Source organism: Macaca nemestrina, chromosome 4 (assembly GCF_043159975.1).
Source record: "Macaca nemestrina isolate mMacNem1 chromosome 4, mMacNem.hap1, whole genome shotgun sequence".
In the NCBI taxonomy this organism is placed as follows: domain Eukaryota; kingdom Metazoa; phylum Chordata; class Mammalia; order Primates; family Cercopithecidae; genus Macaca; species Macaca nemestrina.
Window position 1 is genome coordinate 148,652,819 of NC_092128.1, and position 23,023 is coordinate 148,675,841.

The 23,023-nt window shown below is 47.0% G+C and overlaps 1 protein-coding gene and 1 pseudogene across 2 annotated transcripts in view; both read left to right on the top strand.

Annotated features, from left to right (window-relative positions):
- The first annotated feature begins 273 nt into the window (after nt 1-273).
- LOC105497768 (BAR/IMD domain containing adaptor protein 2 like 1) overlaps nt 274-23,023 on the top strand; it is a 111,408-nt gene continuing 88,658 nt past the window's right edge. Inside the window, exon 1 of one of the 2 annotated variants that reach the window (XM_011769114.2) lies at nt 274-610. In XM_011769114.2, the coding sequence (XP_011767416.1) occupies nt 560-610 (51 nt within the window). In that variant the 5' untranslated portion in view covers nt 274-559. Of the gene's footprint in view, nt 611-1,267; nt 1,501-23,023 lie in introns of those variants that run through there. The other variant, XM_011769124.2, reaches the window with a different exon arrangement.
- Nucleotides 12,112-12,199, top strand: LOC112429506 (small nucleolar RNA U3; annotated as a pseudogene).

The window sequence follows — 23,023 nt, forward strand, 5'->3', positions numbered from 1 at the left end:
GTCTCCGGCCCCCACATCGCCGGAGCTCTTGGGAGGGCCGCATGGGGGCGCACCGTGGCCTCCCCGCCTCGTCCGCCCCAGGTGGGGTGACCCCGCCCACTCGGGGGGCCCGCTTCCCTCCGGCTACGCCCATTCCAGCTGCCCGGCCCCGCCTCCTCCCCGCCCACCTCGGCCGCCTCAGCGGGAGCTGCCCCGCCCACCCCGGCCCGGCCCCGCTCACCAGGCCGCCTCAGGTGGGGCCGCCCCGCCCCTCCGGCCCCGCGACCCCGCCCCCGTCCGCCCCGCCCGCCTCAGGTGGGGCTGTCCGGCCCGCCCCGCTTCCTCGGGCGGTGTCCGGCAGCTTCTACTGTGCTCCTTGCAGCAGGCCTGGGCGGCGCCGCCGCAAGTTTTGACATTTTGGCAGCGGAGGCGCGCGCGGGCACTCTCGGGCCGACGGCTGCGGCGGCGGCCAACCCTCCCGAGCCCCTTAGTCGCTCCCCGGCGCTCCCGCTGCCCAGAGTCCGGCGGCCACGAGGCCCAGCCGCGTTCTCCCGCGCTTGCTCGCCCGGCGGCCGCAGCCATGTCCCGGGGGCCCGAGGAGGTGAACCGGCTCACGGAGAGCACCTACCGGGTAAGCCAGGGGCTCGGGGCGCAGGGAAGTCAGGGCTTTCCACCTCGGGGGTCGGAAGGAGACTTTACGCGGGAAGGTACTTTCCCAACCCCCCCCGCCCAGCTCCCCTTCCCCTCCTCTCCTCGCCCCCGTCCTTCCATCTCGCCCCGTCTCTCCCACTCCTCCCCTGGCCCTCCACAGCCCCTCTTCTTCCTCCTCTGGCCCTCTCCCTCCTCCCTGTCCCTCCCCATCCCTTACCCCCTACTTTTCCCCCTCCTTCCCTCCCACCCACTTTCTCCCCTCCTTCCCTGCCCCCCACTTTTTGCCCTCCTTTCCTCCCCCTCCTCCCTGTGCTTCTTCCCTGTCTCTTTCCCTCCCCTGTACCTCTCTCCCTCTGCCCCTCCGCTCCCCATTCACTCTCTCTCCTCCCCTGCCCCTCCTCCCTGTCGCTCCCCTCTTCCTGGTTCTTCCTTCTCGCCCGTGTGTCTCCCCCTCCTCCCCTGTCCCTTCTCTCCTTTCTCTCCCCCTCCTCCCTCTCCCTCCCCCTCCTTGTGGTTCTTTCTCCTCCCCCGTGTGTCTCCCCCTTCACTCCTGGTCCTTCTCCGCCTCCCCTGTCCCTTCTCCTCCCCTGTCCCATCCCCTCTTCCCTGACCCTCAGAGCGCTGGAGACCGCCCCCCATCCCCTGACTGGCTCCACATTTTACAGCCAGTGCACTTAGATCGGGGAGGGGTCGGTTGTGCCTCGATGGGGGCCCACGTCCTCCTCCCAACTTCTTGGAATCAGTGACCCGCGCTGGCCTGGCTGTCGGGCTTAAGCCTCCGGGACCAAAGACACAAGCTCGAGTTTCCTCTGAGAAAAGAAAGCGCCCAAGAATGTGGGGGTGAAACTCCCCTATTACTAGGATCGCCAGGTGAGCCGAGCTCTGGGCGTTCTCCAGGGAAACGCCCTCCCCCTTAGACCCTTCCTCTCCCAGCTTTCAGTTTGAACTTGGCTTTTATATATGGGTTATTTGGTGAGGTTCTTGGAGTCAAAGAACAACCGAGGTTTTAATGAAATTGACCTAACCTTAAGGAATGCATTCATGGCCGGTCTCTTAACTTGCATGTGTTAGGAGAGAATTTTTCCTGAGACAGACAGAGACTTAGGATTAGTGGCCAGTTTAAGTACTAATAAATGAATTCCAGGTGAAATAAGATATGTTAATCATCTATTAATAGAACACAAAACAACTTTTGTTTTAATTCAGCCTAGGCATCTTGAACCCTTGAAACTTTGACGTTCTCTAAGTTCGTGTATAGGCATGTTTAAGATTATAAATGGTTGGTGTTGGTTGGTGTGTTTTATCTTTTTTCTGTCCCTGGTGCTTGAATCAGGAAGTTTGGTCTCTCTGATAGACTTTTTTAACCGTAAAATTTTAGTTTCTGGAGTTTCAAGGTCTGAATTCCTAAAATCAGAGGAGTCTTAACTTTTGTTGAATGAAAGTAAGAGAAGAACATGAACATTTTTGTTATGTATTGAAATCCAAGAGATTATCCATTCTGTTTATCTTAACACAAAGTGTATACTGTCACATATAAATTACGCCTGACAGGTAGGGAGAGTAGAGACAGTTGACACAGTGTTTTTGATGCTCAGTCACTGTGACCAAAAACTCTTCCTATTCGTATGTTGCCTTCATAGAGGGTGATCTTTAGACATCTGGGAAATTCGAATGTTGAAATCCTACATTTGTACTGAGATTGCTACTATTTAAATGACCCGGAAGACGTTGCTGCATGAGGTGTGTCGGGAGCTGACCAAGTGTGTAAATAAAACGTTCTTTCTGCCAGACTCAGACCTGGGAAGTAAGTAGTAGCTGCCCTGTTGACTGTCAGTGAAGGAAAAACTTTGTAATTGAGGAACACAGGCCATTCCAAATTTGAGGCAGAGTCTGATGTCCACTGGGGTGCAAAAACACAGACCACCACTACCTTCCACCCTCCCTCCAAGAACAGAGCCCTGTGTATCTTCCCAGTCTGAGCTGCGATTGAAACTTGAGACTAGCAGTCAGGTGTTCTGAGTTAAATGCTGCTTTTTTTTTTTCCTCCTGCTTCTTCCTAACGTAGACTTTTATTAGCAGCTCCTTAGAGGGACCGTACCAAGGCGAATTGCAGCATCACAAATGCCAACCACTTGGGCATGTCGTATTACCCAAAGAACAGAAACGGCAGGGAAAAAGTGTGGATTTCATTTTGGTTATATGTATTTGTAAACGTAAAGCAATGTAAATGGAGATTAAATACCAGTACCTGATTGTTTTCCATTGCCAGGTGTCTGAAAGCATACTGGAAAGCTCACTAAATGTTTGTTAATTTTAATTACTATTTCCTTGTTAGTGTTTTGGGGCCTTTTTTTTTTTTTAATGTCCAGGTGGTAGGATATTTACAGCATCAGACCACAAGTTTATGTCATCTATGAAATAGTGAGGGCCGGGCGCGGTGGCTCAAGCCTGTAATCCCAGCACTTTGGGAGGCCGAGGCGGGCGGATCACGAGGTCGGGAGATCGAGACCATCCTGGCTAACACGGTGAAACCCCGTCTCTACTAAAAAATACAAAAAACTAGCCGGGCGAAGTGGCGGGCGCCTGTAGTCCCAGCTACTTGGGAGGCTGAGGCAGGAGAATGGCGTGAACCCAGGAGGCGGAGCTTGCAGTGAGCTGAGATCCGGCCACTGCACTCCAGCCTGGGCGACAGAGCATGACTCCGTCTCAAAAAAAAAAAAAAAAAAAAAAAAAAAAAAAGAAATAGTGAGGACTGCTAGCCTATGTTTTGGCCATGCAGGCAATGCAAAGTGAAATTTTATATTCAGGAGTCTGAAAAACCTTTCCCCGTCTCTGTATTGGGTTCATCCCCTTATCCCGCCCCGCCCCGTGATGTTCAAGCTGAAAACAATTTAAGCTTAATATGGCAAAAATCTAGGGGCAGTGTTGATGAATCTAGTGCTTTTAAGAAGAGGTGTCCTCTATGTTACCTAACCCTCTACCATATTTTACTAATAGAAAGGCAACCCAACCAGGTGTGTTTACAAAAGCCACCTGCAAATGCTTTTTTTAAATGATTTACTAGTATGGGTTTTAGTTTTTAAAAAAATACTCAGGGCCGAGCGCGGTGGCTCACGCCTGTAATCCCAGCACTTTGGGAGGCCGAGGCAGGCGGATCGCGAGGTCAGGAGATTGAGACCATCCTGGTTAACATGGTGAAACCCCGTCTCTACTAACAATACAAAAAATTAGCCGGGCTTGGTGGCGGGCACCTTTAGTCACAGCTACTCGGGAGGCTGAGGCAGGAGAATGGCGGGAACCCGGGAGGCGGAGGTTGCAGTGAGCCGAGATCACGCCACCGCACTCCAGCCTGGGCGACAGAGCGAGACTCCGCCTCAGAAAAAACAAAAAAACAAACAAAAAAACCTCAGGTTTCTCTGATTTTGAAATAAAGGAATACTTTAGAGAAAAGGAGGGATTATAAAGTAGCGTGATCCTCTGTAGCCAGTATCAAATATCCTTAAATATATGCTGTGTACACATTTGCTGAAATGTCTAAAATGTATATGTAGGCAAATGATTACTGGAGAGCCATGTTAACTCCCAGGACGATGTGTGTATTTTACTAATTCTCAAACAAATGATGTTATAAACCCCAAAATGTCAAGTAATGTTGCTGTTACTAATTAGAGTTCAGCCAAAAATCCCTCCCCTGTCTACACTTTATAGCATGCCCATAATTTGCCCTCAAAAGCTTGCTTGTGATTTTGCATGGTTTTCTGATGAGTATATGCTCTCATAGTAGAGGAAGAAGTTCAAAAAAACCCTTAATTAAGAGTAGCCACAGCCTTCCTAGAAGAACTGTTGAAGACTTAGGAAGTAGGGCTAGGCGTGGTGGCTCAAGCCTATAATCCCAGCACTTTGAGAGGCCGAGGTGGGCAGGCAGATCATGAGGTCAGGAGATCGAGACACTCCTGGCCAACATGGTGAAACCCCGTCTCTACTGAAAATACAAAAATTAGCTGGGTGTGGTGGCACGTGCCTGTAATCCTAGCTACTCGGGAGGCAGAGGCAGGAGAATCGCTTGAACCAGGGTGTTGGAGGTTTCAGTGAGCCAAGATCGCGCCACTGCACTCCAGCCTGGGCGACAGAGCAAGACTCCATCTCAAAACAAAACAAAAAACTTAGGAAGTGGAGGAAGAACGGGCATGGCAGCATCCAGGGATGTCCTACCTACAGGAATCTTGCTAAACAGAAAGCAAAAGGGAAGATGTCCCAGAAGCCTTTCAATGTCACCTCAAGGAAGCAAGCTCAAACTCTCTTTCAGATTGCAGACACCTCCATCCATCTCCCAGCCCCACCTTAGGCTACATTACCTTCCCCCATAACACTTCCTTAGAATAGGCTATGTGATATATTTATTTCTTATGTTTCTTTCCCTCTCTTTCCACCCCAACTAGAATGTGAGCTCTACAAGGCAATGAGCTTTGTTTTTGTTTTATTCCAAGCACTTAGAACAGTTCCTGACACATAGTAGGCATGTGTCTTTGTTGAATGAATGGACATTTATCCATTTAATGTGTGAAGCACCTGTCCTTTGGTAGGCTCCTGGTGCCCTCCTATGATACTTTTCATAGAGTTCTTAATTTTTTTTTTTTTTTGAGATGGAGTCTCGCTCTGTCACCCAGGCTGGAGTGCAGTGGCCAGATCTCAGCTCACTGCAAGCTCCGCCTCCCGGGTTTACACCATTCTCCTGCCTCAGCCTCCCAAGTAGCTGGGACTACAGGCGCCCGCCACCTCGCCCGGCTAGTTTTTTTTTTTTTGTATTTTTTAGTAGAGACGGTTTCACCGGGTTAGTCAGGATGGTCTCGATCTCCTGACCTTGTGATCTGCCCGTCTCGGCCTCCCAAAGTGTTGGGATTACAGGCTTGAGCCACCGCGCCCGGCCTCATAGAGTTCTTAATTCTAAGTAAACATCAGCCCTCCAGGTGAATGTGGATTGTGTTTACTTAACTATTTATATTTATTTATTTTTGAGACAGGATCTTGCTTTGTTGCTCAGGCTGGAGTACAGTGGTGCAATCGCAGCTCACTGCAACCTCTGCCTCGCGGGTTCAAGCAATTCTCCCACCTCAGCCTCCCGAGTAGCCGGGACTGCAGCCACCACGCCTGGCTAAGTTTTGCATTTTTTTGATAGAGGCAGGGTTTCACCATGTTGGCCAGGCTGGTGGTTAACCAGATTGAGAAACTGAGGCCTCGGGTCTCTTAGTGACCGGCTGCCACATCCCACTTACCATTTGTTTGTATGATAATTTAATTTCCAGTGACCAGCAGATGCACAAACCCAATACATTTTCATAATGCGGCGATCTATGGTGTCACTGGAATTTTCTGTCGTTCTGTTAATTCGTCATCATTGGCATGTTTTGAACAACTCTCTTAATAAAATGAGGCTAGGAGCGGCGGCTCATGCCTGTAATCCCAGCGCTTTTGGGGGTCAAGATAGGTGGATTGCTTGAGTCCAGGAGTTCGAGACCAGCCTGGGTAATGTAGTGAGACCCTACCTCTACAAAGATACAAAAATTAGCCAGGTGTGGTGGTGTGTGCCTGGGGTCCCAGCTCCTCAGGAGGCTGAGGTGGGAGGATCACTTGAGGCCAGGAGTCAGAGGTTGCAGTACTGGAGTGGTGCCACTGTACTCCGGCCTGGGCAACAGAGTGAGACCCCATCTCAAGAAAAAATGATTATTTTTTAATTAAAAACTGGGTGGAATGTTGAAGAAAATAAAAATCCAATTTGTTTTAATTCCATGCAGATTAGCTTTCCCTTGAAGGTCTATGCAAGACAAGAATTGATACCCACAACTGAAATAGTGTCACAAATGTAAATCAAAAGCTACAGGTATGTAGCTGGGACCACATCCACCACCATGCCCGGCTAACTTTTTATTTTTGGTAGAGACGGCATCTCGCTGTGTTGCCCAGGCTGGTCACACGCTCCTGAGCTCAGGTAATCTGCCTGCCTCGGCTTCCCAAAGTGCTGGGATTACAGGCCTGTATTCAAAGCTATAATAATTCCAACTTAATATTCCAACTTAAAAATAAGTTGTAAAAGCCGCACAGAATTTTAACTTATCTGCTGACACATGCAAATCTATTTTAAAGTTTGGTTTTAAAACTTTTTATTGAATAGCAGTATATATACAGTTGTGCTTAAGTGTACATAGCTAACTGTTCACAAACCGAACACACCTGTGTAACCACCACCCAGATCAAGAAGCAAACCATGGCAACCCCCTGAAGCCCCTCTCGTGCCACCTCCCAATTGCTGCACCCCTCCAAGGGTAGCCCCTCTCCTAACTTCTTTTTTTTTTTTTTTTTTTGAGATGGAGTCTTGCTCTGTCACCCAGGCTGGGGTGCAGTGGCATAATCTTGGCTCACTGCAACCTCCACCTCCCAGGTTCAAGCAATTCTCCTCCCTCAGACTCCTGAGTAGCTGGGATTACAGGCTCGTGCTACCACGCCTGGCTGATTTTTGTATTTTTAGTAGAGATCGGGTTTTACCATGTTGGTCAGGCTGGTCTCAAACTCCTGACCTCATGATCCACCCGCCTCAGCCTCCCAAAGTTCTGGGCTTACAGGCATGAGCCACCATACCTGGCAGGGATTATTTCCTTTCTTTCTGGTTTTTTGTTTGTTTGTTTTTGGTTTTGGTTTTTTTTTTTTTTTTTTTTTTTGAGACGGAGTCTTGCTCTGTCACCCAGGCTCAAGTACAGTGGTGTGTGTGATCTTGGCTCATTACAACCCTTGCCTCCCAGGTTCAAGTGATTCTCCTGTCTCAGCCTCCTGAGGAGCTGGGATTACAGGTGTGAGCTACCACACCCAGCTAATTTTTGTGTTTTAGTAGAGACCAGGTTTCACCATGTTGGCCAGGCTGGTCTCAAACTCCCGACCTTAGGTGAACTGCCAGCCTTGGCCTCCCAAAGTGCTGGGATTGCAGGCTTGAGCCACTGCGCCCGGCTGGGATTATTTTCAGACTATTCCAAGATATTATGAGTCGTGCTTTATGAATGTTCTGGCTCCCATCTGATGGCCATAGGCCCTCATTTCTCTTGGGTAGATACACAGGAGCAGACTGGCTGAGTATTAGATATTGAAATATTTGGCTTTAGGAGAAACTGCTGATTGATTTTGCAAAGCGACACACCAGACGCACCAGTTGCCATTCCGCCAGCCGAGTGTGAGAGTTCCGGTTGCTCTTCATCCTCGCCAGCTGCTGCTACTTCCCATCCTTTTAATTTTTGCCATTCTTGTGGGTATGTGCAAAACATAATTTTAAAGTAAACACAAAACAAACAAAATCGTTTGTTCCAGGCCTGCTGGTGATCTGTCGTTTCTCTGTAGGGCGTCTGTAACCTTGGCAGGGAGCCCCGTGGGAAATCCTTCAGGTCACAAGACAAACCAAGACCTAGGGAATTCTGGTCTGAGAGAGGCCGTCCAGTTCTGGTAGTCACTAGAGGAAGACATAAACTGAAGTTCATTAGACTCTAGAACTATCATAACGGAACACATGAAAGGGTTTTGGTTTTGTTTTATTTTGAGACGGAGGCTTGCTCTGTCACCCGGGCTGGAGTGCAGTGGCGCAATCTTGGCTCATTGCAACCTCCGCCTCCTAGGTTCAACTGATTCTCTGCCCTCAGCCTCCTGACTACAGGCGGGTGCCACCACACCCGGCTAATTTTTGTATTTTTAGTGGAGACGGGGTTTCACCTTGTTGGCTAGGCTGGTCTCGAACTGCTGACCTCAGGCGATCCACCCTCCTCAGCCTCCCAAAGTGCTAGGATTACAGGCGTGAGCTACCGCACCCGGCCATGAAAGGATTTTATTGCATAAAGGATGTAAATATCCCTTATGTTAAACTGGAGGGCTCGGAATGGGGTGCAGAGTTATGGTTAATTGCATTTTCTTGTTAATTAAATATTAATGAAAATACTTTCCTTTTTATGTAACGTTTCTTGAAAATGTACCTACTTTGGGCCAGACATGGTGCGGTGGGTGGTGGGGGACGGTGCTCATGCCTGTAATCCTAGCACTTTGGGAGGCTGAGGCAGGCGGATCACCTAAAGTCAGGAGTTTGAGACCAGCCTGACCAACATGGTGAAGGCCTGTCTCTACTAAAAATATAAAAATTAGGTCAGGCGCAGTGGCTAACGCCTGTAATCCCAGCACTTTGGGAGGCCGAGGAGGGCAGGTCATAAGGTCAGGAGATCAAGACCATCCTGGCTAACATGGTGAAACCCTGTCTCTACTAAAAATATAAAAAAATTAGCCAGGCGTGGTGGTGGGTGCCTGTAGTCCCAGCTACCCGGGAGGCTGAGGTAGGAGAATGGCATGAACCCGGGAGGCAGAGGTTGCAGTGAGCCGAGATCGCGCCACTGTACTCCAGCCTGGATGACAGAGCAAGACTCTGTCTCAAAAAAAATAAAAATAAAATAAAATAAGAAGTGTAAATAAGCATGCCCAGAATCCTGCAAACCAGAGATAACACTAACTCTTGCTGTCACTTTTTCTGATATTTTTCAATACATATTCCCATGTGAGTTTTCTGTGCGCTATCATTTTGATGACTGAACGCGACTCCATTTTTCATCATAATTTATTGGTCAGCCCCTGTGGTTGGACATAGATCATTGCCAGTACTTTGCTATTACAGCGTGGCCATGGGCATGGTTGCAGTCAAAGCGTTGCACGGATCCTTAAGCAGATCCATGATGTTTTCCTTAAGCCACATTCCCAGAAGGGAGCTCTGGGTCAAAGGGCAGGTACATTTTAAAGCCCGTTTGCTCCACATTGCAAAATGCCCTACAGAAAGCATGCACCAGATGATGCTGTCAGCTGCATTGTGTGAGAGTGTACCTTTCCCTGAACTCCAGCCAGTTAGGTAGACTTCTTTTTTGAAACAGAGTTTTGCTCTTGTTCGCCCAGGCTGGAGTGCAATGGTGCTATCTCGGCTCACTGCAACCTCCGCCTCCTGGGTTCAAGCAATTCTCCTGCCTCAGCCTCCCTAGTAACTGGGATTGTAGGCGCCCGCCACCACACCCAGCTAAGGTAGACTTTTTTTTTTTCTTTTCTTTCTTTTTTTTTTTTTAGAGAGGGGTCTTGCTACATTGCCCAGGCTGGCCTAGAACTCCTGGGCTCCAGTGATCCTACCTCAGCCTCCCAAGTAACAGGGACTACAGTCATGCACTGCCATTCCCTGCTCAATTAAGTAGATCTTTTAAAACCACTTCCTTTTTAATAACACATAGAAGGGGTGTGTGTGTGCGTTTTCAGTATTTAAGCATGTGTACCATATAGAATATGGACATTGGCCAGAACACCCACGATTTCATGCCTATTAATAACTAGGCATATTTTCCCCCATAAACCTAGAACTTATAGATATGTGCAGAGTAATTACAGCTCTGTGACCTTTCAGACCTTAGACTTCTGTTCTTATTTTCCTCAGCCTTGATTTTATACTTCTGTTTTTCTTCCTAACCTTGAGTCCTTCTGGTTTATCATGATTTTAGTGACTTGAGTTTTAGATTTTTTTTTTTTTTTTTTGAGACGGAGTCTCACTCTGTCACCCAGGCTGGAGTGCAGCGGCGCAATCTCAGCTCCGCCTCCCAAGTTCACACCATTCTCCTGACTCAGCCTCCCAAGCAGCTGGGACTACAGGCACCCGCCACCAGGCCTGGCTAATTTTTTTGTGTGTATTTTTAGTAGAGACGGGTTTTCACCATGTTAGCCAGGATGGTCTCGATCTCCTGACCTCGTGATCTGCCCACCTCGGCCTCCCAAAGTGCTGGGATTACAAGCGTGAGGCATTGCGCCTGGTCAAGTTGTAGATTTTAGTGGTTTTAGTTCCTAGTGTAATCGCTACCTGAAGTCTTTGGGGATAAAGGTGAGATGCATATAAATGAGATAAAATGTGGCCAGTCTCTCTTTCTTTAAAAAATAGAAGAAAAAATATTACCAGAATGTGTTCCCAAACCAGGGAGCAGAATAGATGAACCCAGCTCAGAGATCTAACCAATCTCTCACAGTCTCCTAGAGTGCCTGTGCTTTTGAGAGAACAGCGGGTGGGTGAAGACACCCCCGGGTTTCCTGCTTTAACTGTGTTTATAGGCCGGGCACCGTGGCTCACGCCTGTAATCCCAGTACTTTGGGAGGTCGAGGCGGGCAGATCACGAGGTCAAGAGATCGAGACCATCCTGGCCAACATGGTGAAACCCCGTCTCTACTAAAAATACAAAAAAAAAAAAAAAAATTAACTAGGTGTGGTAGAGCACGTGTGTAGTCCCAGCTACTCGGGAGGCTGAGGCAGGATTGCTTGAACCAGGGAGGCAAAGGTAGCAGTGAGCTGAGATCACGCCACCGCACTCTAGCCTGGCAACAGAGTAAGAGATTGTCTCAAAACAAACGAAAAAATGTGTGTTTATTCATATGGTACTTTGGAGGCTAAAAAGTCCCTAAACAATAGCAATTAAGCACTAGTAGCTCTAGGGCAGGAGTTTTTGTTTTTGTTTTTGTTTTGAGACAGAGTCTCGCTCTGTCACCCAGGCTGGAGTGCGGTGGCAGCGCGATCTCAGCTCACTGCAAGCTCCGCCTCCCAGGTTCACGCCACTCTTCTGCCTCAGCCTCCGGAGTAGCTGGGACTACAGGCACCTGCCACCACACCCGGCTAATTTTGTTTCTGTAATTTTAGTAGAGACGGGGTTTCACCATGTTAGCCAGGATGGTCTCGATCTCCTGACCTCGTGATTCACCCGCCTCGGCCTCCCAAAGTACTGGGATTACAGGCGTGAGCCACTGTACCCGGCCACGTTTACATTTTTTAATGTGAATTGCTTACTTTTATAATGTTCAACATAAATGAAGCAGGTAAATATGTAGATAAATATATATATTCCATTTTAATGGGCATATGTTTTTAAACCTAAGCTAAAAATTGCTATCTCCTACCTCTGTTTGCAAATTACCTATTTAAAGATAAACCTAATTTTAAATCTTATGATTTTTGTCTTGATTTTTACGTATGAGAATACATGTTTAACATTTACTAACCCAAGGCTGGGCGCGGTGGCTCATGCCTGTAATCCCAGCACTTTGGGAGGCTGAGGTGGGCGGATCACGAGGTCAGGAGATAGAGACCATCCTGGCTAACATGGTGAAACCCCGTTTCTACTAAAAATACAAAAAATTAGCTGGGCACGGTGGCGGGCACCTGTAGTCCCAGCTACTCAGGAGGCTGAGGCAGGAGAATGGCGTGAACCTGGTAGGCGGAGCTTGCAGTGAGATGAGATCGCACCGCTGCACTCCAGCCTGGGAGACAGAGCGAGACTCCATCTCAAAAAAAAAAAAAAAAATTTTTTTTTTTTGCTAACCCTGTGCAGCAGGCAACTAGCTGAACAAAATTGCAAACACTCAAATTCCAGTTCTTAAAACTGCCTTTTAAAAGTCAAGACTATACTTTCAGGGGTCATTTCTATAGTTTGTTCAGAAGTTTCTCTGAACGTGTAGAGCAAAAAGTCATTTCTGATGTTGCAAGTGGTTAATTGCTCTCCAAGCATGGCCGTATCTTTGAAAGGCACAAAATCAGGTGACAACAGGGACAAGAAGAGGTACAAGAGTGGTAATAACCTGTCAAAAGTATGGGGCAAAAGTCAGATGATTAAAACATAAGGCATCCTCACGCCTGTAATCCCAGCAGTTTCGGAGGCTGACAGGGGCGAATCACCTGAGGTCAGGAGTTTGAGACCAGCTTGGCCAACATGGTGAAACCCCATCTGTACTAAAAATACAAAAAAATCAGCTGGGCATGGTGGTGGGTACCTGTAATCCCAGCAGTTTCGGAGGCTGACAGGGGCGAATCACCTGAGGTCAGGAGTTTGAGACCAGCTTGGCCAACATGGTGAAACCCCATCTGTACTAAAAATACAAAAAAATCAGCTGGGCATGGTGGTGGGTACCTGTAATCCCAGCAGTTTCGGAGGCTGACAGGGGCGAATCACCTGAGGTCAGGAGTTTGAGACCAGCTTGGCCAACATGGTGAAACCCCATCTGTACTAAAAATACAAAAAAATCAGCTGGGCATGGTGGTGGGTACCTGTAATCCCAGCTACTTGGGAGGCCGAGGCAGGAGAATCGCTTGAACCTGGGAGGCGGAGGTTGCACTGAGCTGAGATCTTACCACTGCACTCCAGCCTGGGTGACAGAGTGAGACTCTGTCTCAAAAAAATAATAATAATAAAAATTAAAAATAAGGCCTCAAGCAAATATGCAGAAAAGATTGGGGTAGGAGTTGGAATAGTTCCCAGGTGACAGATCCAACCACCAGCTACCCTAATCCAACAGCCCCGTGCTGAGTTACGAGGAGGGAAGCCCCTGCCTGTTGGGGGAGGGGAGAGGAGTACAGAAGACAGGGCCCCCTGTCACCTTCACATGCCTATCTGACAACTGCCTGAGTCTTAGTTAATAGACAAATCTGTTTCTGGCCACAAAAACCTCAAGTGACAAATCAGGAAAGTCACAATGAAAATTGCTCATACTTAGGGGCCAGGATTTTCTTTGGATAAAACTTGGATGGTTTTTGTTTTTTTTTTTTAATTTTCTTGGGGTCTATATTGCCCAGGCTTGAGTGCAGTAGTATGATCATGGCTCACTGCAGCCTCAACCTCCCAGGCTAAAGCGTTCCTCCTGCCTCAGCCTCCCAAGAAGCTGGGACTATAGGCACGTGTCACCATGTCTGACTAATTTTTATGTTTTTCATAGAGATGGGGTTTCGCTATGTTGCCCAGGCTGCTCTTGAACTCCTGGGCTCAAGCCATCTGCCTGCCTTGGTCTCCCAAAGTGCTGGGATTACAGGTGTGAGCCACTGCATCTAGCCCAGTTGTGATTATTTAATGGACTAAATGGTATGTGTCATCATAGCATGGGCTTATCTTATACTTTGAGCAGCTTAAGATACAGGACATCAACTACGTCTGACAGTACAATATGTGTCTGAACAGTAAATGCAGGAACAATATGCCTGTAAACAAAAAAGTTTAAACATGCAAAACATTGTGGGTTTTGTTTTGTTTTTGAGAGGGAGTCTTGCCTTGTCACCCAGGCTGGCGTGCAGTGGTGCGATCTCGGCTCACTGCAACCTCCGCCTCCCAGGTTCAAGCGATTCTCCTGCCTCGGCCTCCCAAGTAGCTGGGATTACAGGCATCCACTTAGAGATTTAGTCCAATTCTTACGCCCTCTGAGAAGGCTTCTTCAGCTAACCAGTGCATCCTTTGTGTCATCCCAGATGGTTGTATGTACTTGATAATGCCCTATTCTTTCATTTGATGTTATGCTTTAGTCTGTAAATAAGGATAATACCTCCTAGGGTTGCTGTGAAGATGAAACATGGTCATACATGAAGGCTCTTAGAATATTGTCTGGCGCATTGTAGGTATTCAATTAGGGTTAACTGTTAGTAGGCACAGCGTGTGTTTACTAGACTGTCACCACTCCAAGAGCAGAGATTTTCATCTGTTTTGTTTATTGCCTGCCCCCTTATTTACAAATGACTGAGATAGGTGGAGCTGAGTAAATACCTTATAAGAGAATACTGTTGAAAATATTGGCACACATTTTTATCTCCCTGAAGGAGCTATATGCTCCTTGAAGGTTTTCTTGGTGGTTTTTTCCTTTTGTTTTGAGACAGGGTCTTAACTGTTGCCCAGACTGGAGTGAAATGGCATGATCGTAGCTTATTGCAGCCTCCAGCTCCTAGGCTCAAGCAAATTCTCCTGCTTCATCCTTCGGAGTGTCTGGGATTACAGGCGTGCATCATCACGCCCAGCTAATTTGTTTTTTGTTTTGTTTTGTTTTTTGTTTTTGTTTTTGTTTTTAGAGAGACAGGACCTGCCTCACTTTGTTGGCCAGGCTGGTTTTGAACTCCTGGGCTCAAACAGTCCTCCCACCTCAGCCTCCCAATGTGCTGGGATTAAAGGCATGAGCCACTGCACCCAGCCCTTGAAGGTTTATTTAATCCCTTATCTTGGTGGTGCATAGTAAGAACTCAAAAATATTTGTGTTTTAAATGCTGAAGACCTGTGCTGATCACACAGGGGTGACTGAAACTGTCACCAACTCCTTAGTGGCGCTCAGATCTCATCGGTAATAACAGCTGCCACGTCGCCAGCACCTGTGAGGTACATGCTGAGCTTTTACCACCAACATGAGTTCTTCCCGCAACTGTTTTCTTGAGCACCACAGCTGTGCCAAGCACCATGGTTACCACCAGGAACCACACTGGAGAAAAGACAAAGAAGGTCTGTGCCCGTCTAGAGTTTATAGCTATGACAGGACAGCAACCCCAAGTTCTAGTAGCCCCAGCCCCTCTCTTCCGCCTGGACCTGCCCATATCGTAAATTAAACATCCTTGCTCCTTTCCCTACCCTCTGTCCCAGAGGGAGCTGGCCTTTGCAACTTCAATATTTGGACTTCGTTTTGTCTCAATATGCGAAGAAAGAAGGAAAAACTTAATATGCATGTCGATTCAGTTTGAGAGGAGTTTTAAGGCAATTTAAAGAAGTCTTTAAGGAAATCTTTGGAAGACCAGGCACAGTGGCTCACGCCTGTAATTCCAGCACTTTGGGAGGCCCAAGCGAGCCGATCACGAGGTCAAGAGATCGAGACCATCCTGGTCAACATGGTGAAACCCTGTCTCTACTAAAAATACAAAAAATTAGTTGGGCGTGGTGGTATGTGCCTGTAGTCCCAGCTACTCGGGAGGCTGAGGCAGGAGAATTGCTTGAACCCAGGAGGCAGAGGTTGCAGTGAGATGAGATGGCACCACTGTACTCCAGCCTGGCGACAGAGCAAGACTCTGTCTCAAAAAAAAAAAAAAAAAAAAAAAAAAAAAAAAAAAAACCTTTGGAAAGTTGAATATAGGAGAGAAGTAGATGAGAGACAAAAAAAAGTTCTCAGAAAGAATATTGTAGAAATGTTGATTCCTGGCTGGGTGTGAGGGCTCATGCCTGTAGTCCCAGCACTTTGGGAGGCTGAAGCAGGCAGTTCACTTGAGGTCAGGAGTTCAAGACCAGCGTGGACAACATAGTGAAATCCCATCTCTACAAAAAATACAAAAACATTAACTGGACATGGGGGTGTGCGCCTGTAATCCTAGCTACTCTGGAGGCTGAATTGCTTGAGTCCAGGAGGTCGAGGCTGCAGTGAGCCAAGATTGCACCACTGCAGTCCAGCCTGGGCAACAGGGCAAGACCCTGTCTCAAAAGAAAAAGAAATGATTTCCCCTTACTGATATCTGAGAAATAAAAGTAAAGAATTTAAACTGTTTTTAAATTATTTGGAGTTTTTGAACAATTCCTCAGATCGCAAAGGCTGCAATTTTATTTTGAGACAGAATCTCTCAATCTTGGCTCACTGCAGCCTCCGCCTCCTGGGTTCAAATAATCCTCCCACCTCTGCCTCCTGAGTAGCTGGGATTAAGGTGCCTGCCACCATGCCTGGATAATTTTTGTATTTTTAGTAGAGATGGGGTTTCACCATGTTGGCCAGGCTGGTCTTGAATTCCTGGCCTCAAGTGATCAACCCATTTCAGCCTCCCAGAGTACTGGAATTATAGGCATGAGCCACCACACCCACCCAGCTGCGATTTTAAAACAATAGAATGAGGTTGGTTGCTGTGGCTCACGCCTGTAATCCCAGCACTTTGGGAGGCCAAGGCAGGTCGAGGGAGTTCAGGAGTTCAGCACGAGCCTGGCCAACATGGCAAAATCCCGTCTCTCCTAAAAACACAAACGTTACCCAGGTGTGGGGGTGGACACCTGTAATCCCAGCTACTTGGGAGGCTGAGGCAGGAGAATCGCTTGAGCCTGGGAGGCCAAGGTTTCGGTGAGCCGAGATCGCGCCAGTGCACTCCAGCCTGGGCGACAGAGCGAGACTCCATCACACACACACACAGGTAGAATGATCTCACAGAGTCTGGTTGAAGGAAGTTAGCTAGAATGATTCCAGATACTACCATAAAAGTGGCTTTTGGAAAGAACTGGTGCAGTAAGTCAGTGTACTTTGATCCGGTAAAGTTCCTGTTACCTGTTCAGTGCTCTGGGGCGTTCTAAACAAATGTAACCCAGTGCATAAGATGTCCCTTCCTGTAAATTTATCGCTTGCTTTTTTATTCCAGGACACACCTTTTAAAAACAGTAACTAGGCAGGCAAGAGCACTTAGTCAAACAGCCTAGTGTACCCTGTGGCCTTCAAAGTATATATCTTTTGACAGCTATTTCAGAATCAGTAATCAATTACTGGTTCCTTAATACATGCTGTTTATCTGTGGTTAAGTTTTATATTTCTAAATGATAATAAGGTAATATTAAAGGTGTTTGCTTTTCTTATTTTCACCATGCCTCTGTGAATTGCCTTGGTATTTCTTCATACCTGTTTCTCTGTGAGACGGTGCATTTCCAAGGACTGGAGCTCTTTCTTTTTTTTCTGAGATGGAGTTTCACCCTTGTTGCCAAGGCTAGAGCACAATGGTGCGATCTCGGCTCACTGAAACCTCCGCCTCCTGTGTTCCGGTGATTCTCCTGCCTCAGCCTCCTGACTAGCTGGAATTACAGACATGTGCCACCACGCCCAGCTACGTATTTTTAGTAGAGACAGGGTTTCACCATGTTGGCCAGGCTGGTCTCAAACTCCTGACCTCAGGTGATCTGCCCGCCTCGTTCTCCCAAAGTGCTGGGATTACACGCGTGAACCACCGCGCCTGGCCTGGAGCTCTTTCTTCGTTCATCTTTGTGTTTCCTGTGTCCAGCATGGAGTAGGCTTGACGCAGGCATAATAATAAAGGTTGCAGAAATGTATAGATTTTTATGATGTTTCAAAGCCCGAAATGTGAGACTTTACAGAGTCGGTGGAATGAAACATAAGTACACACATTCACGTGTTGCCTCTCTCTCTCCCCCACACATGCACAAACTTACACAAAGAGGAAATCCCAGAAAAGAGGCACATTTTCAGATTCTGGTTGAAATGTTACTTTTAAGACTGAAAGTTATGGCCAGGCGCAGTGGCTCACGCCTGTAATGCCAGCACTTTGGGAGGCTGAGGTGGGCGGATCACCTGAGGTCAGGAGTTCGAGACCAGCCTGACCAACATGGAGAAACCCCGTCTCTACTAAAAATACAAAAAAAATTAGCCGAGCATGGTGGCACATGCTTGTAATCCCAGCTACTCGGGAGGCTGAGACAGGAGAATCGCGTGAACTGCGGAAGCAGAGGTTGTGGTGAGCCAAGATCGTGCCATTGCACTGCAGCCTGGGCAACAAGAAGGAAACTCCGTCTTAAAAAAAAAAAAAAAAAAAGACTGAAAGTTATGTTACATGGTAGTCACCTTGGTACAGCAGCTTAGAATGGGAAGGGTTGTGTTTCCATTCTTTCTCTTCTTTTCTTTTTTCTTTTTTTTTTTCTTTTTTTTTTTTTTTTGAGACTTTGAGACAGAGTCTTGGTCTATTGCCCAGGCTGGAGTCCGGCGGCGCCATCTCAGCTTGTTGCAGCCTCCACCTCCCAGGTTCAAGTGATTCTCCTGCCTCACCCTCCCAAGTAGCTGGGATTACAGGTGCATGCTACCATGCTCAGCTAATTTTTTAATATTTTTAGTAGAGACGGGGTTTCACCATGTTGGTCAGGCTGGTCTCGAACTCCTGACCTCAGGTTTCATTCTTTCAAATAAGAACATGTACCTCTAAGAACAAAGCAAACATGGATACTGGTATTATCCTAGTAGGAATTTCAAGAAATGATTTTTACTTCAGTCTTATAGGCATTACTTATTCCCTCTAAAGTTCAGAATTTAAAACTTGTTTGAATTCTGGGGTAGGGTTCCACAATCCCTCGCCTGATGGAGGCCAGTGTGGACCCACCATTGTTCCACAGTTTGATAGCTTGCTAATTGCCAAAGCTAGGAATGCCTGCCTTCAACCTGAACGCTTTCCTGGCATTGCCAAGAAATAAACATAACTATATAGAGTTATCGTATCTGTGGGCCTTAAACCCAGTGTAATCATCCACACGTAAACTACAAGGGAACGTGATTTTGAATGATTCCATTCATAGGCAAATGGAAAACCTTTGTCTAGTAATTAAAATAGAATGAAATTTTCCAGTCTTTTTTTAAATTTTATTTTTTTATTTTTTGTAGAAACAGAGTCTCCCTGTGTTGCTCAGGCTTGTTTCAAACTCCTGGCCTCAAGCAATCCTCCTGCCTTGGCCTCCCAAAGTGCTGGGATTACAGGCGTGAGCCACTGTACCCGGCTGAAATTTTCTAATCTTGAACTAGGTTCAAGATCATTATTTTTCCCTTCAAGTTACTTTCTCAGATGGGCCGAGTCAGTTTTCCTGTACATTGTTCTCCCTCACTCTTTTTTCCAAATTACCAATTGAAAACCTAGATTTTGGCTGGGCACGGTGGCTCACGCCTATAATCCCAGCACTTTGGGAGGCCAAGGCGGGCGGATCATGAGGTCAGGAGATCGAGACTATCCTGGCTAACACACGAAACTCCGTCTCTGCTGAAAATACAAAAAATTAGCCGGGCGTGGCGGTGGGTGCCTGTAGTCCCAGCTACTCGGGAGGCTGAGGCAGGAGAATGGCATGAACCCGGGAGGCAGAGCTTGCAGTGAGCCAAGATCGCACCACTGCACTCCAGGCTGGGTGAAAGAGCGAGACTCCGTCTCAAAAAAAAAAAAAAAAAAAAAAAAAAACTAAATTTTTACCCTAATGTGGGGTGGGGATAGCTCTGGGACTTCATTTTCTTAATGGGCTTGATAATTTTGTCCAGAAGATGTGAACAGTTGTAGAACATCCTTCTTTTCTTACCTCAGTGTCTTGGGGCCATTTTTTGGCTTCATTGTGCTTTAGCTGCAGAATAATTCTTGCTGCTTAAGTGAGTAGGGAATAGGAAGCAGAGAGTTTGTCACAGAAATCTGTCTCTTTAAGCAAAGAAATGAAAGGTCGGGGCAATGTGATGCGTCTAGTAATGTATCAGAAGAGGCAGCGGTTTCTGTCTTTCAATGATCACACTGGTCCCGATTGCTTGGTTGGCTTTAGGGAGCTCAGGCTCTCCTAGGTGCTCCCAAGACTCAGAATATTCTTCTATGAGAGGCTAAGCCCAAAGACTGTACCGGCCCGCCCAGTGGAGGTTCAGGCCACGTTGCTAGGGATGGGGCCTCATAAGCCTGCAGGCCTCTTGGCTTCCTTTCTCCTGTGATCTTTGCACCCTGAAGGACAACTTTTGCAGCAATAATTCTGTATCAGCCAAAACCTAGATTGTGGGTGCAGACAGGAAAGGAAGAATGAAGGCAAAACAATGATTCTGTCATAATGAAATTCTCACGGAGAGTTTTCTCGGTGCACTAAAGATTTCCTAGGAAACTCCCCCTTTTAGAAGGACACAGTAAGGACTTTTGCTGGAAAAACATTTGCCAAACTCCCTCCCCAGTCATAGCTGGAAAAACAACTGCTATGCCAGCCGGAGATCTGCCTCAAAATAGCTGGGTTATCATTTGCTACTAATGGGTCAAATTGATTTTCACCCTGGAAGGGGAAATTGCTGGAGACAGCTCCATAGGCATAAATGCTTTGCAGACCAGTGGTGCGTGTCCAACTGTCTGGGACCCGTGTTCCCAAAGGACAGGAGATGACCTGTGCATCTCAATATGCTGGGCTCTGCTGTGGGCAGGCTAGTTAGAGACGACCAAAGAAGGAGCAAAGGCACACATCTCTGTGGCCATTCCATTGCATTAGGGATTTAGATCCCTGAATCCTTAGCAGCCTGTAATGGAAGAAGGGGCAGGACGGGGTGGGGTGGGGTGGGTGGTGGCAGCGGTGGTGGTGGTCGTTCCTTTAAAAAAAAAAATGACCAGGTATGGTGGCTCATGCCTGTAATCCCAGCACTTTAGGAGGCTGAGGTGGGAGGATTGCTTGAGGCCAAGAGTTTGAAACCAGCCTGGGTGATAAGGTTTGGCTCTATGTCCCCACCCAAATCTCATTTTGAATTATATTCCCATAATGTCCTTGTGTTGTAGGAGGAACCTCGTGGGAGATAATTTTAGTCATGGGGGCAGTATTTCCACCATTCCTGTCCTCTTGGTAGTGAATAAGTCTCATGAGATCTGATGGGTTTATCATCAGGGGTTTCTGCTTTTGCTTCTTTCTCATTTTCTCTTGCAACTGCCATGTTAGAAGTGCCTTTCGCCTCCCACCATGATTCTGAGGCCTCCCCAGCCATGTGGAACTGTAAGTCCAATGAAATCTCTTTTTCTTCCTAGTCTTGGGGATGTCTTTATCAGCAGCATGAAACAGACTAATACACTGGGCAACATAACAAGAGGCCATCTCTAGAAAACATTTTTAAATTAGCTGGGTGTGTTGGTGTACACCTGAAGTCCCTGCTAATGGGAGGCTGAGGCAGAAGGATCACCTGAGCCTGGGAGTTTGAGATTACCATGAGGTCTGAGCACACCACTGCACTCTAGCCTGGGCGAGAGGGTGAGAGTCCCTATCTCAAAAAAAAAAAAAGAAAAAAAATGTAATTTATATGTTATAAAATTCACTCATTTTAAGTGCACAATTTAATGGTTTTTAGTAAATTTATAGTTGTGCAACAATTTAAATTTATAACACTTCTGTCACCTCAAAAAGATCCTTCATCCCCATTTGCTATCATTACTCATTCTTGTGTTCAGCCCCAGGCAACCACTCATAGATTTTCTGTCTCTACAGATTTGTCTTTTCTGTACTTTTTATATAAATAGAGTCATACAATATTTGGTCTTTTGTGACTGGCTTCTTAATGGGTTTTATCCATGTTGTAGAGTGTCTTAATATTTTATTCCTTTTTTATGGCTGAATGATATTCTACTAAATAGATATACCACATGTTGTTCATTCACCAGTTGGTGGACATGAGGGTTGTTTCTAAACAAGATTGTTTTTAAGAGGCCACATTAATGCCTCATATTTAAGTAATTTAAATGACAGCTTGGAAAAACATAGGATTGGGAAGCGAAATTCACAAAGACAGCCCTGGTGTTTGCAGATTTGTAAGCCTGTTAGGACTTAGTAGGTAGAAGGCTAACCCTGACAGCTTTTGTGAACCTTGGTTGGAGTTACTGCCTTGAGCTAGGGAAGTTGCAAGCAGTCACACCATTACCTAATGCTCAATTTTCGAGGCTAATTGGCCCACGGGGCCTTTGTGTCTGTGGCGATGTGTTCAGATGAGCTGGTGGAGTTGAAGGCACAGCCTGCAGCTGGTTCATCCGTGGGTGCAGGCGTCTCTTATGAAATATAGATGTCAGAACCTGCTGCTGCTGAGGACACTGTGAGGCATTTATCAGATGATCCAGGCAGTGTTCTTGGTGCTGGAAATGCGGTGGTGGTTACATTAAGATTCCTAGCCTTGGCCCGGCTCGGTGGTTCATGCCTGTAATCCCAGCACTTTGGGAGGCTGAGGCGGACAGATCTCCTGAGGTCAGGAATTCGAGACCAGCCTGGCCAACGTAGTGAAACCCTGTCTCTACTAAAAAGACAAAAATTAGCTGGACGTGGTGGCCTGTGCCTGTAGCCCCAGCTACTGGGGAAGCTGAGACACGAGAATTGCTTGAACCTGGGAGGTAGAAGTCACAGTAGCCGAGATCACGCCACTGTACTCCAGCCTGGGCGACAGAGCAAGACTCCATCTAAAAATAAAATAAAAAAAAGATCCCTCGCCTTGATTACATGTAGTTTCTACCGAGGAGACAGAGAGTAAACAGAATTATCTTATACAGTATGATAAGCACTTTAAAGAAAGAGAAGCTGGGAACAGAGCTAGAGAGAGGCTGGTGTTGCCACCATTTGTGGAAGAGGTCAAGGAAGGTGTCTCTGAGAGTCTGTGGGAATGGATGTGACCTGTCTGGAGAACAGCCCGGAGGCCAGTGTACCTCAGCCCAAACCCAGGTGGAGCATGCATCTGCAGGGAATGTCCCGGCTTTCAACACCTCTTCCCACCCTGTTGTTGAAAGGACAGAAGTCACTGATGACATTCACTTATGATAGACATGAGAACTGAGGCTAAAACACACCAGGAAACTACCTTTCATCATTTCTCTTCCCCTGCTTAGCTATTTCCAGTCATGTGTTATTTTTTAATGCTGATAAGAAATAGTGTATGGTACTTTTTTTGGTTCGCTTATGGTTTTTTTTTGAGAGACAGAATCTCGCTCTGTCACCCAGGCTGGAGTGCAGTGGCCTAATCCCGGCTCACTGCAACCTCCGCCTCCTAGATTCAAGCGATTCTCCTGTCTCAGCTTCCCAAGTAGCTGGAACTACAGGCA